The sequence below is a fragment of the Mobula hypostoma genome, chromosome 4 (genome assembly GCF_963921235.1).
Source record: "Mobula hypostoma chromosome 4, sMobHyp1.1, whole genome shotgun sequence".
In the NCBI taxonomy this organism is placed as follows: domain Eukaryota; kingdom Metazoa; phylum Chordata; class Chondrichthyes; order Myliobatiformes; family Myliobatidae; genus Mobula; species Mobula hypostoma.
The window spans coordinates 7,585,974-7,602,412 of NC_086100.1; the positions used below are offsets into that span (position 1 = coordinate 7,585,974).

At 51.0% G+C, this 16,439-nt stretch overlaps 1 protein-coding gene across 1 annotated transcript in view; it reads left to right on the top strand.

Moving 5' to 3' along the window:
* Window positions 1-16,439, top strand: part of fndc3ba (fibronectin type III domain containing 3Ba) — a 386,847-nt gene that overhangs the window by 356,697 nt on the left and 13,711 nt on the right. Inside the window, exons 23-24 of the mRNA XM_063045278.1 lie at window positions 207-428; window positions 4,823-4,989. Coding sequence (XP_062901348.1) covers window positions 207-428; window positions 4,823-4,989 — 389 coding nt within the window. The remainder of the gene's footprint in view (window positions 1-206; window positions 429-4,822; window positions 4,990-16,439) is intronic.

Consider the following 16,439-nt stretch of genomic DNA (forward strand, 5'->3'; position numbering starts at 1 on the left):
ATCACAACATAACCAGATCCAACAGCAGGAGGTCGCCACTATCTTCTCAACCCACAGTGAGGGAGGGGCAAGTAAATGGCAGCTCAGCTGCAAGGCACTCATCCCTCATAAAAGCAATCTCTTGGGTGACGAGGCCATGGGTTTTTACCGTATCGGCGTGGAGTGTCGGGGACGGGGCCTTGACGAATCTTTCTGCTCTGATTTAGGATTAGGGTTCAGGCGGTGAACAGGATGGGCACAGGTCCCTTCAGCGAGCCGGTGAGAGCCAGGACGCAGCCTCTGCCGCCAGTGCCACCCCGCCTAGAGTGCACCGCCTCGGGGCCCCAGAGCCTCAAGCTGAGATGGGGGGAGAGCAGCAGCGCCAAGGCCATGCTGAGCGTGGACGTGGACACCATCTACACCCTCCAGATGGCCGAACCAAGTGGGAAGTGAGTAGCATGCCACACACCCTCCCGAGCAACTGCCCCACCCTCAAACAATGACCTTTACCAGCCCAAGTATTGGGAACTTGCTGTGTGCAGATGGCTGTGTTTTAATGTGTGCACCAGGACAAGAATATTAAAAGCCCAGATGTAATGTTGAGTCTTTATAAAGCATGGGTCAGAACAGATTTGGACTATTGTCAGCAGTTTTGGGCTCCTTATCTAAGAAAGGATGTGGTGACGTTGGAGAGGGCCCAGAGGAGGTTCGCAAGAATGATTCTGGCAGTGAAAGGGTTAATGTGTGCGGAGTGTTTGATTGTTCTGGGCCTGTTCTTTAGAAGAATGAGGGGAAACACATTGAAATGTATTGAAAGGCCTAGGGAGAGAGTGGATGTGGAGACAACGTTTCCTATAGTGGGGGAGTCTTGGACCAGAGGGTACGGCCTCAGAATAGAGGGACTCCATTCAGAATGGAGTGAGGAGGAATTTATTTAGCCAGAAGTGATGAATCTGTGCAGTTCATTGCCACAGACAGCTATGGAGGCCAAGTCGCTGGGTATATTCAAAGTGGAGGTTGATAAGTTCTTAACTAGTAAGAGCATCAAAGGGGAGAGGCAGGAGAATGGGGTTTGGGGGGATAATAAGTTAGTGACTACAGGCCCAGAGACATCAACATTAACCCTTTCTTTCCAGGAATCATTCTTGTGAGCCTCCTCTGGACCCTCTCCAATGCCAACAGATTTTTTAGGTAAGGGGTCCAAACCTGCTCACAATACTCCAATTGTGGTCTGACTAATGCCTTATAAAACCTCAGCAAAGTGGTCATTGTGCTGCTAAACTTAGTGATTAGGCTGTGTCGGTTGGCTCAAGAACTAAATGGTTGAAGGGAAGTAGCCACTCCTGAACATGGTGGTGAGGGGCTTCAGGCTTCTGTACCTCCCGCCTGACAGTATCTGCGAGAAGATGGCACGGCCCGGATGGTGGGGACCTTCGATGAATCTTGCCTTCTGATAGTGGGGGGTGACACCCGGGTAGTGTTCCACGTGGACGGGCATTCCCTCAGACACAGTGGGACATGTTCCTCCCCTTGGCTGCCATTGGGGTTGGATTTGACTCACACTGTGGCAGGATCCGGGAGGTTTCAGGGGAACAATGTGGGTGCAGAGAGCTGTGCTGCCCCGCAGAGCCAGTGTTATCACCATTCTGATCTTGCTGGAACCCAACTACCACTTAGTCACATGCAGTAATCAGCTTTCTGAGAACATTGATGCATATTGACAAAAGTGCTGGGTGCTCAACAACTAACTTGCCCAAAGCTAAGTTTCTGAAGTTTCAGAAGGAGTGTGTGAGAGAGACTGACAGAGAAAAAAAAATGTAGAGCGATAGACAGCAAGACAGGGATAGACAGACAAACAGACGGGTAGGGGCAAACAGAGAGAGAGACAATCATTTCATAAAGCAACTATCTCACCCTCCAGAGATATCCATTCAACTGTTCCGCTGAGCTAGACTGAGGCCCCATCTGCCTCCTCAAAGGACAAGAAGGTCACATGACAGCTGTTGATGGGATGTTGGGATTTCTGGCCAAAATTTATCCTGTAATCACAAATCTTCTTTGGCTGTTTGCCTCTTCCACCTTTCACCTCTCAGTTACTTACATCATTTTCACTCTCCTCCCTCCTCCACCTGTCCATCACCCTCCTCACCTGGATCCACCCATCACCTCCCAGCCTCCGTCACTATTCCCACTCTCCCCTCCTCCATCTGCCCATCACCCTCCTCACCTGGATCCACCCATCACCTCTCAGCTCTTGCTCCAACCCCTCCCCTCACTCTTTCTACTCCTATCTCCCCCCTGTATTTCAGTCCAGACGAAGGGTCTCCCTCGAAACACCCACTGTCCCTTTCTGTACACAGATGCTGCCTGACCCGCTGAGTTCTGCAGTGTGTGGAACGTTCCTCCACCTGCCCATCACCACTCCTCACCTGGATCCACCCATCACCTCCCAGTCTCTGTCACTATTCCCACTCTCCCCTCCTCCATCTGCCCAACACCCTCCTCACCTGGATCCACCCATCACCTCCCAGCCTCTGTCACTATTCCCACTCTCCCCTCCTCCATCTGCCCATCACCCTCCTCACCTGGATCCACCCATCACCTCCCAGCCTCTGTCACTATTCCCACTCTCCCCTCCTCCATCTGCCTATCACCCTCCTCACCAGGATCCACCCATCACCTCCCAGCCTCCGTCGCTATTCCCACTCTCCCCTCCTCCATCTGCCCATCACCCTCCTCACCTGGATCCACCCATCACCTCCCAGCCTCTGTCACTATTCCCACTCTCCCCTCCTCCATCTGCCCATCACCCTCCTCACCTGGATCCACCCATCACTTCCCAGCCTTGGTCACTATTCCCACTCTCCCCTCCTCCATCTGCCCATCACTCCCCCTCACCTGGATCCACCCATCACCTCCCAGCCTCGGTCACTATTCCCACTCTCCCCTACTCCATCTGCCCATCACCCTCCTCACCTGGATCCACCCATCACCTCCCAGCCTCTGTCACTATTCCCACTCTCCCCTCCTCCATCTGCCCATCACCCTCCTCACCTGGATCCACCCATCACCTCCCAGCCTCTGTCACTATTCCCACTCTCCCCTCCTCCATCTGCCCATCACCCTCCTCACCTGGATCCAGCCATCACCTCCCAGCCTCTGTCACTATTCCCACTCTCCCCTCCTCCATCTGCCTATCACCCTCCTCACCAGGATCCACCCATCACCTCCCAGTCTCTGTCACTATTCCCACTCTCCCCTCCTCCATCTGCCCATCACCCTCCTCACCTGGATCCAGCCATCACCTCCCAGCCTCTGTCACTATTCCCACTCTCCCCTCCTCCATCTGCCTATCACCCTCCTCACCAGGATCCACCCATCACCTCCCAGTCTCTGTCACTATTCCCACTCTCCCCTCCTCCATCTGTCCATCACCCTCCTCACCTGGATCCACCCATCACCTCCCAGCCTCTGTCACTATTCCCACTCTCCCCTCCTCCATCTGCCCATCACCCTCCTCACCTGGATCCAGCCATCACCTCCCAGCCTCTGTCACTATTCCCACTCTCCCCTCCTCCATCTGCCTATCACCCTCCTCACCAGGATCCACCCATCACCTCCCAGTCTCTGTCACTATTCCCACTCTCCCCTCCTCCATCTGCCCATCACCCTCCTCACCTGGATCCAGCCATCACCTCCCAGCCTCTGTCACTATTCCCACTCTCCCCTCCTCCATCTGCCTATCACCCTCCTCACCAGGATCCACCCATCACCTCCCAGTCTCTGTCACTATTCCCACTCTCCCCTCCTCCATCTGTCCATCACCCTCCTCACCTGGATCCACCCATCACCTCTCAGCTCTTGCTCCAACCCCTCCCCTCACTCTTTCTACTCCTATCTCCCCCCTGTATTTCAGTCCAGACGAAGGGTCTCCCTCGAAACACCCACTGTCCCTTTCTGTACACAGATGCTGCCTGACCCGTTGAGTTCTGCAGTGTGTGGAACGTTCTGACTTGAGGGCATACCAAAAATAGTTTCTCATTGTATCCCGGTATACATGACAATAATAAATGATCAGCCTAAACTCTCTACCAGTGATAATGCGAACTTAGAACAGTACAGGCCCTTCGGCGCACAATATTGTGCTGACATTTTAACCTACTCCAAGATCAATCTAATCCATTCCTCCAAATATCCTTACATTTTTCTATCATCCATGTGCCTACTTAAGAGTCTCTTAAATGTCCTTAATGTACCTGCTTTGACCACCGCCCGGGCAACATGTTCCACACACCCAAAAGCAACGTTTCCTCCAACTGTTTTCAATCCGCGCAAACCAACTATTGGTCTGAGCAGGAAATTTTTATATGCTCTGAAAACTACGCATGTAAATGTTTAAAGCCTGGCTGCGTGGCCACAAAGGCTATGTGGGTGGAAGCATTTCAGTCACTGCGTGGCTGCACACCCGTGCAGCTTAGAGGGAACAGTGTCCACTGGTCTTTGTGTAAAAAAGACTACTTCTGACACTACCCACCCCTGACACGCCATCTCTGCCATCTGTCCCACAGATCCTTTGCTCCTGCCAGATTTACAAACTTGGTCTCTGCTCCATGTTGACAGATACAGTACTGTGCAAAACTCTTAGGCTCCCTGGATATACATATGTGTCTCTTATTGAAAGTTACAGCTTTTTGTGATTACATATTGTGTTTTACTGCTGTCACAAAACAACCAATTTCACAATGTATGCCAGTAATATTAAACCTGATTCCAAACTTTGACTTTGTAACACATTAAGGAGAGTTTGTTGCAATTGAATTTGCTTTGTGCTTGACCACCACAGGTTCATGCCAATCTACAGAGGACCGAGCCACACCTACAAGGTACAGAGATTGACAGAGTCCACCTGCTACCGATTCCGAATCCAGGCACTCAGTGAAGCCGGCGAGGGTCCCTTCTCAGACGCCTACCTCTTCAGCACCACCAAATCACTGCCCCCTGCTGTCAAAGGTCAGCCTCAAATGGGAGGGGGAAGGTGAGGGATGGGCCGTCACCTGAGGGGGGTGCAGTAGCCAGAGGGGGTGGAATGATGGAGACCCTGAAGGAGTGAGAGAGTCTAGCTCATCCACTGAGATTCAGTTTCAGATCCATTTAGTTCTACTTTCAGTTTATTATTACACAGCCATTCCCAGGTATTGAAACTCTCTGTTGGCTGGGGTCGACCATGGATCAATCTTGCTTCCCAGCTGTCTACATGATACACAAGCCAGGGCAGTACAACCCGGGGAGCGAGCTGTTGCCAATGTAGCAGCCTCCCCCAACCCCTCCGTGCAGCTAATCAATCCAAAGGAATGGCAGAGACTGACGCAGTTTGGCACCAGCAGTGTTTCCGGAGTTGCCAGTCAGTGTTCAACTCATTGTAGGATTTCCTGAGGCACTCCAGCTCGGGAGCAGTGAGCCTGTAGGGGGACGAGGGAATGAACAGTGTGTCTGTAGTGGGAAATGGGGAGTGAACAGTGTGCCTGTAGTGGGACACGAGGAGTGAACAGTGTGTCTGTATGGGAAATGGGGAATGAACAGTGTGTCTGTAGTGGGAAATGGGGAATGAACTGTGTGTCTGTTGTGGGAAATGGGGAGTGAACAGCGTGCCTGTAGTGGGAAATTGGGAGTGAACAGTCTGTCTGTAGTGGGAAATGGGGAATGAACAGTGTGTCTGTAGTGGGAAATGGGGAGTGAACAGTGTGTCTGTAGTGGGAAATGGGGAGTGAACAGTGTGCCTGTAGTGGGACACGAGGAGTGAACAGTGTGTCTGTATGGGAAATGGGGAATGAACAGTGTGTCTGTTGTGGGAAATGGGGAGTGAACAGTGTGCATATAGTGGGAAATGGGGAGTGAACAGTGTGTCTGTAGTGGGAAATGGGGAGGGAACAGTGTGTCTGTAGTGGGAAATGGGGAGTGAACAGTGTGTCTGTAGTGGGAAATGGGGAATGAACAGTGTGTCTGTAGTGGGAAATGGGGAGGGAACAGTGTGTCTGTAGTGGGAAATGGGGAATGAACTGTGTGTCTGTTGTGGGAAATGGGGAATGAACTGTGTGTCTGTAGTGGGAAATGGGGAGTGAACAGTGTGTCTGTAGTGGGAAATGGGGAGTGAACAGTGTGCCTGTAGTGGGACACGAGGAGTGAACAGTGTGTCTGTATGGGAAATGGGGAATGAACAGTGTGTCTGTAGTGGGAAATGGGGAATGAACTGTGTGTCTGTTGTGGGAAATGGGGAGTGAACAGTGTGCCTGTAGTGGGAAATTGGGAGTGAACAGTCTGTCTGTAGTGGGAAATGGGGAATGAACAGTGTGTCTGTAGTGGGAAATGGGGAGTGAACAGTGTGTCTGTAGTGGGAAATGGGGAGTGAACAGTGTGCCTGTAGTGGGACACGAGGAGTGAACAGTGTGTCTGTATGGGAAATGGGGAATGAACAGTGTGTCTGTTGTGGGAAATGGGGAGTGAACAGTGTGCATATAGTGGGAAATGGGGAGTGAACGGTGTGTCTGTAGTGGGAAATGGGGAGTGAACGGTGTGTCTGTAGTGGGAAATGGGGAGTGAACAGTGTGTCTGTAGTGGGAAATGGGGAGTGAACATGTGTCTGTAGTGGGAAATGGGGAGGGAACAGTGTGTCTGTAGTGGGAAATGGGGAGTGAACAGTGTGCCTGTAGTGGGAAATGGGGAGTGAACAGTGTGCCTGTAGTGGGAAATGGGGAGTGAACAGTGCGTCTGTAGTGGGAAATGGGGAGGGAACAGTGTGTCTGTAGTGGGAAATGGGGAGTGAACAGTGTGTCTGTAGTGGGAAATGGGGAGTGAACAGTGCGTCTGTAGTGGGAAATGGGGAGGGAACAGTGTGTCTGTAGTGGGAAATTGGGAGTGAACAGTGTGCCTGTAGTGGGAAATGGGGAGTGAACAGTGTGTCTGTAGTGGGAAATGGGGAATGAACAGTGCGTCTGTAGTGGGAAATGGGGAGGGAACAGTGTGTCTGTAGTGGGAAATGGGGAGTGAACAGTGTGTCTGTAGTGGGAAATGGGGAGGGAACAGTGTGTCTGTAGTGGGAAATGGGGAATGAACTGTGTGTCTGTTGTGGGAAATGGGGAGTGAACAGTGTGCCTGTAGTGGGAAATTGGGAGTGAACAGTCTGTCTGTAGTGGGAAATGGGGAATGAACAGTGTGTCTGTAGTGGGAAATGGGGAGTGAACAGTGTGTCTGTAGTGGGAAATGGGGAGTGAACAGTGTGCCTGTAGTGGGACACGAGGAGTGAACAGTGTGTCTGTAGTGGGAAATGGGGAGTGAACAGTGTGTCTGTAGTGGGAAATGGGGAATGAACAGTGTGTCTGTTGTGGGAAATGGGGAGTGAACAGTGTGTCTGTAGTGGGAAATGGGGAGTGAACAGTGTGTCTGTAGTGGGAAATGGGGAATGAACAGTGTGTCTGTAGTGGGAAATGGGGAGTGAACAGTGTGTCTGTAGTGGGAAATGGGGAGGGAACAGTGTGTCTGTAGTGGGAAATGGGGAGTGAACAGTGTGTCTGTAGTGGGAAATGGGGAATGAACAGTGTGTCTGTAGTGGGAAATGGGGAGTGAACAGTGTGTCTGTAGTGGGAAATGGGGAGTGAACAGTGTGTCTGTAGTGGGACACGAGGAGTGAACAGTGTGTCTGTATGGGAAATGGGGAATGAACAGTGTGTCTGTTGTGGGAAATGGGGAGTGAACAGTGTGCAGTGTGAACAGTGTGTCTGTAGTGGGAAATGGGGAGGGAACAGTGTGTCTGTAGTGGGAAATGGGGAGTGAACAGTGTGTCTGTAGATATAGTGGGAAATGGGGAGTGAACGGTGTGTCTGTAGTGGGAAATGGGGAGTGAACGGTGTGTCTGTAGTGGGAAATGGGGAGTGAACGGTGTGTCTGTAGTGGGAAATGGGGAGTGAACGGTGTGTCTGTAGTGGGAAATGGGGAGTGAACAGTGTGTCTGTAGTGGGAAATGGGGAGGGAACAGTGTGTCTGTAGTGGGAAATGGGGAGTGAACAGTGTGCCTGTAGTGGGAAATGGGGAGTGAACAGTGTGCCTGTAGTGGGAAATGGGGAGTGAACAGTGCGTCTGTAGTGGGAAATGGGGAGGGAACAGTGTGTCTGTAGTGGGAAATGGGGAGTGAACAGTGTGTCTGTAGTGGGAAATGGGGAGTGAACAGTGCGTCTGTAGTGGGAAATGGGGAGGGAACAGTGTGTCTGTAGTGGGAAATTGGGAGTGAACAGTGTGCCTGTAGTGGGAAATGGGGAGTGAACAGTGTGTCTGTAGTGGGAAATGGGGAATGAAAGTGCGTCTGTAGTGGGAAATGGGGAGGTGAACAGTGTGTCTGTAGTGGGAAATGGGGAGTGAACAGTGCGTCTGTAGTGGGAAATGGGGAGTGAACAGTGTGTCTGTAGTGAACAGTGTGTCTGTAGTGGGAAATGGGGAGTGAACAGTGTGTCTGTAGTGGGAAATGGGGAGGGAACAGTGTGTCTGTAGTGGGAAATGGGGAGTGAACAGTGTGTCTGTAGTGGGAAATGGGGAATGAACAGTGTGTCTGTAGTGGGAAATGGGGAGGGAACAGTGTGTCTGTAGTGGGAAATGGGGAATGAACTGTGTGTCTGTTGCGGGAAATGGGGAATGAACTGTGTGTCTGTAGTGGGAAATGGGGAGTGAACAGTGTGTCTGTAGTGGGAAATGGGGAGTGAACAGTGTGCCTGTAGTGGGACACGAGGAGTGAACAGTGTGTCTGTATGGGAAATGGGGAATGAACAGTGTGTCTGTAGTGGGAAATGGGGAATGAACTGTGTGTCTGTTGTGGGAAATGGGGAGTGAACAGTGTGCCTGTAGTGGGAAATTGGGAGTGAACAGTCTGTCTGTAGTGGGAAATGGGGAATGAACAGTGTGTCTGTAGTGGGAAATGGGGAGTGAACAGTGTGTCTGTAGTGGGAAATGGGGAGTGAACAGTGTGCCTGTAGTGGGACACGAGTGAACAGTGTGTCTGTAGTGGGAAATGGGGAGTGAACAGTGTGTCTGTAGTGGGAAATGGGGAATGAACAGTGTGTCTGTTGTGGGAAATGGGGAGTGAACAGTGTGCATATAGTGGGAAATGGGGAGTGAACGGTGTGTCTGTAGTGGGAAATGGGGAGTGAACGGTGTGTCTGTAGTGGGAAATGGGGAGTGAACGGTGTGTCTGTAGTGGGAAATGGGGAGTGAACATGTGTCTGTAGTGGGAAATGGGGAGGGAACAGTGTGTCTGTAGTGGGAAATGGGGAGTGAACAGTGTGCCTGTAGTGGGAAATGGGGAGTGAACAGTGTGTCTGTAGTGGGAAATGGGGAGGGAACAGTGTGTCTGTAGTGGGAAATGGGGAGTGAACAGTGTGCCTGTAGTGGGAAATGGGGAGTGAACAGTGTGCCTGTAGTGGGAAATGGGGAGTGAACAGTGCGTCTGTAGTGGGAAATGGGGAGGGAACAGTGTGTCTGTAGTGGGAAATGGGGAGTGAACAGTGTGTCTGTAGTGGGAAATGGGGAGTGAACAGTGCGTCTGTAGTGGGAAATGGGGAGGGAACAGTGTGTCTGTAGTGGGAAATTGGCAGTGAACAGTGTGCCTGTAGTGGGAAATGGGGAGTGAACAGTGTGTCTGTAGTGGGAAATGGGGAATGAACAGTGTGTCTGTAGTGGGAAATGGGGAGGGAACAGTGTGTCTGTAGTGGGAAATTGGGAGTGAACAGTGTGCCTGTAGTGGGAAATGGGGAGTGAACAGTGTGTCTGTAGTGGGAAATGGGGAATGAACAGTGCGTCTGTAGTGGGAAATGGGGAGGGAACAGTGTGTCTGTAGTGGGAAATGGGGAGGGAACAGTGTGTCTGTAGTGGGAAATGGGGAATGAACTGTGTGTCTGTTGTGGGAAATGGGGAATGAACAGTGTGTCTGTAGTGGGAAATGGGGAGTGAACAGTGTGTCTGTAGTGGGAAATGGGGAGTGAACAGTGTGCCTGTAGTGGGAAATGGGGAGGGAACAGTGTGTCTGTAGTAGGAAATGGGGAATGAACTGTGTGTCTGTTGTGGGAAATGGGGAGTGAACAGTGTGCATATAGTGGGAAATGGGGAGTGAACGGTGTGTCTGTACTGGGAAATGGGGAGTGAACGGTGTGTCTGTAGTGGGAAATGGGGAATGAACAGTGTGTCTGTAGTGGGAAATGGGGAGTGAACAGTGTGTCTGTAGTGGGAAATGGGGAGGGAACAGTGTGTCTGTAGTGGGAAATGGGGAGTGAACAGTGTGTCTGTAGTGGGAAATGGGGAATGAACAGTGTGTCTGTAGTGGGAAATGGGGAGGGAACAGTGTGTCTGTAGTGGGAAATGGGGAATGAACTGTGTGTCTGTTGTGGGAAATGGGGAATGAACAGTGTGTCTGTAGTGGGAAATGGGGAGTGAACAGTGTGTCTGTAGTGGGAAATGGGGAGTGAACAGTGTGTCTGTAGTGGGAAATGGGGAGTGAACAGTGTGTCTGTAGTGGGAAATGGGGAATGAACAGTGTGTCTGTAGTGGGAAATGGGGAGGGAACAGTGTGTCTGTAGTGGGAAATGGGGAGTGAACAGTGTGTCTGTAGTGGGAAATGGGGAATGAACAGTGTGTCTGTAGTGGGAAATGGGGAGTGAACAGTGTGTCTGTAGTGGGAAATGGGGAGTGAACAGTGTGCCTGTAGTGGGACACGAGGAGTGAACAGTGTGTCTGTATGGGAAATGGGGAATGAACAGTGTGTCTGTAGTGGGAAATGGGGAATGAACAGTGTGTCTGTTGTGGGAAATGGGGAGTGAACAGTGTGCCTGTAGTGGGAAATGGGGAGTGAACAGTGTGTCTGTAGTGGGAAATGGGGAGTGAACAGTGTGTCTGTAGTGGGAAATGGGGAGTGAACAGTGTGTCTGTAGTGGGAAATGGGGAGTGAACAGTGTGCCTGTAGTGGGACACGAGGAGTGAACAGTGTGTCTGTATGGGAAATGGGGAATGAACAGTGTGTCTGTAGTGGGAAATTGGGAGTGAACAGTGTGCCTGTAGTGGGAAATGGGGAGTGAACAGTGCGTCTGTAGTGGGAAATGGGGAGTGAACAGTGTGTCTGTAGTGGGAAATGGGGAGTGAACAGTGTGTCTGTAGTGGGAAATGGGGAGGGAACAGTGTGTCTGTAGTGGGAAATGGGGAGTGAACAGTGTGCCTGTAGTGGGAAATGGGGAGTGAACAGTGTGTCTGTAGTGGGAAATGGGGAATGAACAGTGCGTCTGTAGTGGGAAATGGGGAGGGAACAGTGTGTCTGTAGTGGGAAATGGGGAGTGAACAGTGTGTCTGTAGTGGGAAATGGGGAGGGAACAGTGTGTCTGTAGTGGGAAATGGGGAGTGAACAGTGTGTCTGTAGTGGGAAATGGGGACTGAACAGTGTGTCTGTAGTGGGAAATGGGGAGGGAACAGTGTGTCTGTAGTGGGAAATGGGGAATGAACTGTGTGTCTGTTGTGGGAAATGGGGAATGAACAGTGTGTCTGTAGTGGGAAATGGGGAGTGAACAGTGTGTCTGTAGTGGGAAATGGGGAGTGAACAGTGTGCCTGTAGTGGGAAATGGGGAGGGAACAGTGTGTCTGTAGTAGGAAATGGGGAATGAACTGTGTGTCTGTTGTGGGAAATGGGGAGTGAACAGTGTGCATATAGTGGGAAATGGGGAGTGAACGGTGTGTCTGTACTGGGAAATGGGGAGTGAACGGTGTGTCTGTAGTGGGAAATGGGGAGGGAACAGTGTGTCTGTAGTGGGAAATGGGGAGTGAACAGTGTGCCTGTAGTGGGAAATGGGGAGTGAACAGTGCGTCTGTAGTGGGAAATGGGGAGTGAACAGTGTGTCTGTAGTGGGAAATGGGGAGTGAACAGTGTGTCTGTAGTGGGAAATGGGGAGGGAACAGTGTGTCTGTAGTGGGAAATGGGGAGTGAACAGTGTGTCTGTAGTGGGAAATGGGGAATGAACAGTGTGTCTGTAGTGGGAAATGGGGAGTGAACAGTGTGTCTGTTGTGGGAAATGGGGAGTGAACAGTGTGCCTGTAGTGGGAAATTGGGAGTGAACAGTCTGTCTGTAGTGGGAAATGGGGAATGAACAGTGTGTCTGTAGTGGGAAATGGGGAGTGAACAGTGTGTCTGTAGTGGGAAATGGGGAGTGAACAGTGTGTCTGTAGTGGGACACGAGGAGTGAACAGTGTGTCTGTATGGGAGATGGGGAATGAACAGTGTGTCTGTTGTGGGAAATGGGGAGTGAACAGTGTGCATATAGTGGGAAATGGGGAGTGAACGGTGTGTCTGTAGTGGGAAATGGGGAGTGAACGGTGTGTCTGTAGTGGGAAATGGGGAGTGAACGGTGTGTCTGTAGTGGGAAATGGGGAGTGAACATGTGTCTGTAGTGGGAAATGGGGAGGGAACAGTGTGTCTGTAGTGGGAAATGGGGAGTGAACAGTGTGCCTGTAGTGGGAAATGGGGAGTGAACAGTGTGCCTGTAGTGGGAAATGGGGAGTGAACAGTGCGTCTGTAGTGGGAAATGGGGAGGGAACAGTGTGTCTGTAGTGGGAAATGGGGAGTGAACAGTGTGTCTGTAGTGGGAAATGGGGAGTGAACAGTGCGTCTGTAGTGGGAAATGGGGAGGGAACAGTGTGTCTGTAGTGGGAAATTGGGAGTGAACAGTGTGCCTGTAGTGGGAAATGGGGAGTGAACAGTGTGTCTGTAGTGGGAAATGGGGAATGAACAGTGCGTCTGTAGTGGGAAATGGGGAGGGAACAGTGTGTCTGTAGTGGGAAATGGGGAGTGAACAGTGTGTCTGTAGTGGGAAATGGGGAGGGAACAGTGTGTCTGTAGTGGGAAATGGGGAGTGAACAGTGTGTCTGTAGTGGGAAATGGGGAATGAACAGTGTGTCTGTAGTGGGAAATGGGGAGGGAACAGTGTGTCTGTAGTGGGAAATGGGGAATGAACTGTGTGTCTGTTGCGGGAAATGGGGAATGAACTGTGTGTCTGTAGTGGGAAATGGGGAGTGAACAGTGTGTCTGTAGTGGGAAATGGGGAGTGAACAGTGTGCCTGTAGTGGGACACGAGGAGTGAACAGTGTGTCTGTATGGGAAATGGGGAATGAACAGTGTGTCTGTAGTGGGAAATGGGGAATGAACTGTGTGTCTGTTGTGGGAAATGGGGAGTGAACAGTGTGCCTGTAGTGGGAAATTGGGAGTGAACAGTCTGTCTGTAGTGGGAAATGGGGAATGAACAGTGTGTCTGTAGTGGGAAATGGGGAGTGAACAGTGTGTCTGTAGTGGGAAATGGGGAGTGAACAGTGTGCCTGTAGTGGGACACGAGGAGTGAACAGTGTGTCTGTATGGGAAATGGGGAATGAACAGTGTGTCTGTTGTGGGAAATGGGGAGTGAACAGTGTGCATATAGTGGGAAATGGGGAGTGAACGGTGTGTCTGTAGTGGGAAATGGGGAGTGAACGGTGTGTCTGTAGTGGGAAATGGGGAGTGAACGGTGTGTCTGTAGTGGGAAATGGGGAGTGAACATGTGTCTGTAGTGGGAAATGGGGAGGGAACAGTGTGTCTGTAGTGGGAAATGGGGAGTGAACAGTGTGCCTGTAGTGGGAAATGGGGAGTGAACAGTGTGCCTGTAGTGGGAAATGGGGAGTGAACAGTGCGTCTGTAGTGGGAAATGGGGAGGGAACAGTGTGTCTGTAGTGGGAAATGGGGAGTGAACAGTGTGTCTGTAGTGGGAAATGGGGAGTGAACAGTGCGTCTGTAGTGGGAAATGGGGAGGGAACAGTGTGTCTGTAGTGGGAAATTGGGAGTGAACAGTGTGCCTGTAGTGGGAAATGGGGAGTGAACAGTGTGTCTGTAGTGGGAAATGGGGAATGAACAGTGCGTCTGTAGTGGGAAATGGGGAGGGAACAGTGTGTCTGTAGTGGGAAATGGGGAGTGAACAGTGTGTCTGTAGTGGGAAATGGGGAGGGAACAGTGTGTCTGTAGTGGGAAATGGGGAGTGAACAGTGTGTCTGTAGTGGGAAATGGGGACTGAACAGTGTGTCTGTAGTGGGAAATGGGGAGGGAACAGTGTGTCTGTAGTGGGAAATGGGGAATGAACTGTGTGTCTGTTGTGGGAAATGGGGAATGAACAGTGTGTCTGTAGTGGGAAATGGGGAGTGAACAGTGTGTCTGTAGTGGGAAATGGGGAGTGAACAGTGTGCCTGTAGTGGGAAATGGGGAGGGAACAGTGTGTCTGTAGTAGGAAATGGGGAATGAACTGTGTGTCTGTTGTGGGAAATGGGGAGTGAACAGTGTGCATATAGTGGGAAATGGGGAGTGAACGGTGTGTCTGTACTGGGAAATGGGGAGTGAACGGTGTGTCTGTAGTGGGAAATGGGGAGGGAACAGTGTGTCTGTAGTGGGAAATGGGGAGTGAACAGTGTGCCTGTAGTGGGAAATGGGGAGTGAACAGTGCGTCTGTAGTGGGAAATGGGGAGTGAACAGTGTGTCTGTAGTGGGAAATGGGGAGTGAACAGTGTGTCTGTAGTGGGAAATGGGGAGGGAACAGTGTGTCTGTAGTGGGAAATGGGGAGTGAACAGTGTGTCTGTAGTGGGAAATGGGGAATGAACAGTGTGTCTGTAGTGGGAAATGGGGAGTGAACAGTGTGTCTGTTGTGGGAAATGGGGAGTGAACAGTGTGTCTATAGTGGGAAATGGGGAGGGAACAGTGTGTCTGTAGTGGGAAATGGGGAGGGAACAGTGTGTCTGTAGTGGGAAATGGGGAATGAACTGTGTGTCTGTTGTGGGAAATGGGGAATGAACTGTGTGTCTGTAGTGGGAAATGGGGAGTGAACAGTGTGTCTGTAGTGGGAAATGGGGAGTGAACAGTGTGCCTGTAGTGGGAAATGGGGCGGGAACAGTGTGTCTGTAGTGGGAAATGGGGAATGAACTGTGTGTCTGTTGTGGGAAATGGGGAGTGAACAGTGTGTCTGTAGTGGGAAATGGGGAGTGAACAGTGTGCCTGTAGTGGGACACGAGGAGTGAACAGTGTGTCTGTATGGGAAATGGGGAATGAACAGTGTGTCTGTAGTGGGAAATGGGGAATGAACTGTGTGTCTGTTGTGGGAAATGGGGAGTGAACAGTGTGTCTGTAGTGGGAAATGGGGAGTGAACAGCGTGTCTGTATGGAAAATGGGGAATGAACTGTGTGTCTGTAGTGGGAAATGGGGAATGAACTGTGTGCCTGTAGTGGGAAATGGGGAGTGAACAGTGTGTCTGTAGTGGGAAATGGGGAGTGAACAGTCTGTCTGTAGTGGGAAATGGGGAGTGAACAGTGTGTCTGTATGGGAAATGGGGAGTGAACAGTGTGTCTGTATGGGAAATGGGGAGTGAACAGTGTGCATATAGTGGGAAATGGGGAGTGAACAGCATGTCTGTAGTGGGAAATGGGGAGTGAACAGTGTGTCTGTAGTGGGAAATGGGGAATGAACAGTGTGTCTGTAGTGGGAAATGGGGAATGAACAGTGTGTCTGTAGTGGGAAATGGGGAATGAACAGTGTGTCTGTAGTGGGAAATGGGGAGTGAACAGTGTGTCTGTAGTGGGAAATGGGGAATGAACAGTGTGTCTGTAGTGGGAAATGGGGAATGAACAGTGTGTCTGTAGTGGGAAATGGGGAGTGAACAGTGTGTCTGTAGTGGGAAATGGGGAATGAACAGTGTGTCTGTAGTGGGAAATGGGGAATGAACTGTGTGTCTGTTGTGGGAAATGGGGACGAACAGTGTGTCTGTAGTGGGAAATGGGGAGTGAACAGCGTGTCTGTATGGAAAATGGGGAATGAACTGTGTGTTTGTAGTGGGAAATGGGGAATGAACTGTGTGCCTGTAGTGGGAAATGGGGAGTGAACAGTGTGTCTGTAGTGGGAAATGGGGAGTGAACAGTCTGTCTGTAGTGGGAAATGGGGAGTGAACAGTGTGTCTGTAGTGGGAAATGGGGAGTGAACAGTGTGTCTGTATGGGAAATGGGGAGTGAACAGTGTGTCTGTAGTGGGAAATGGGGAGTGAACAGTCTGTCTGTAGTGGGAAATGGGGAGTGAACAGTGTGTCTGTATGGGAAATGGGGAGTGAACAGTGTGCATATAGTGGGAAATGGGGAGTGAACAGCATGTCTGTAGTGGGAAATGGGGAGTGAACAGTGTGTCTGTAGTGGGAAATGGGGAATGAACAGTGTGTCTGTAGTGGGAAATGGGGAATGAACTGTGTGTCTGTTGTGGGAAATGGGGAGTGAATGGTGTGTCTGTAGTGGGAAATGGGGAGTGAACAGTGTGTCTGTAGTGGGAAATGGGGAGTGAACAGTGTGTCTGTAGTGGGAAATGGGGAGTGAACAGTGTGTCTGTAGTGGTGG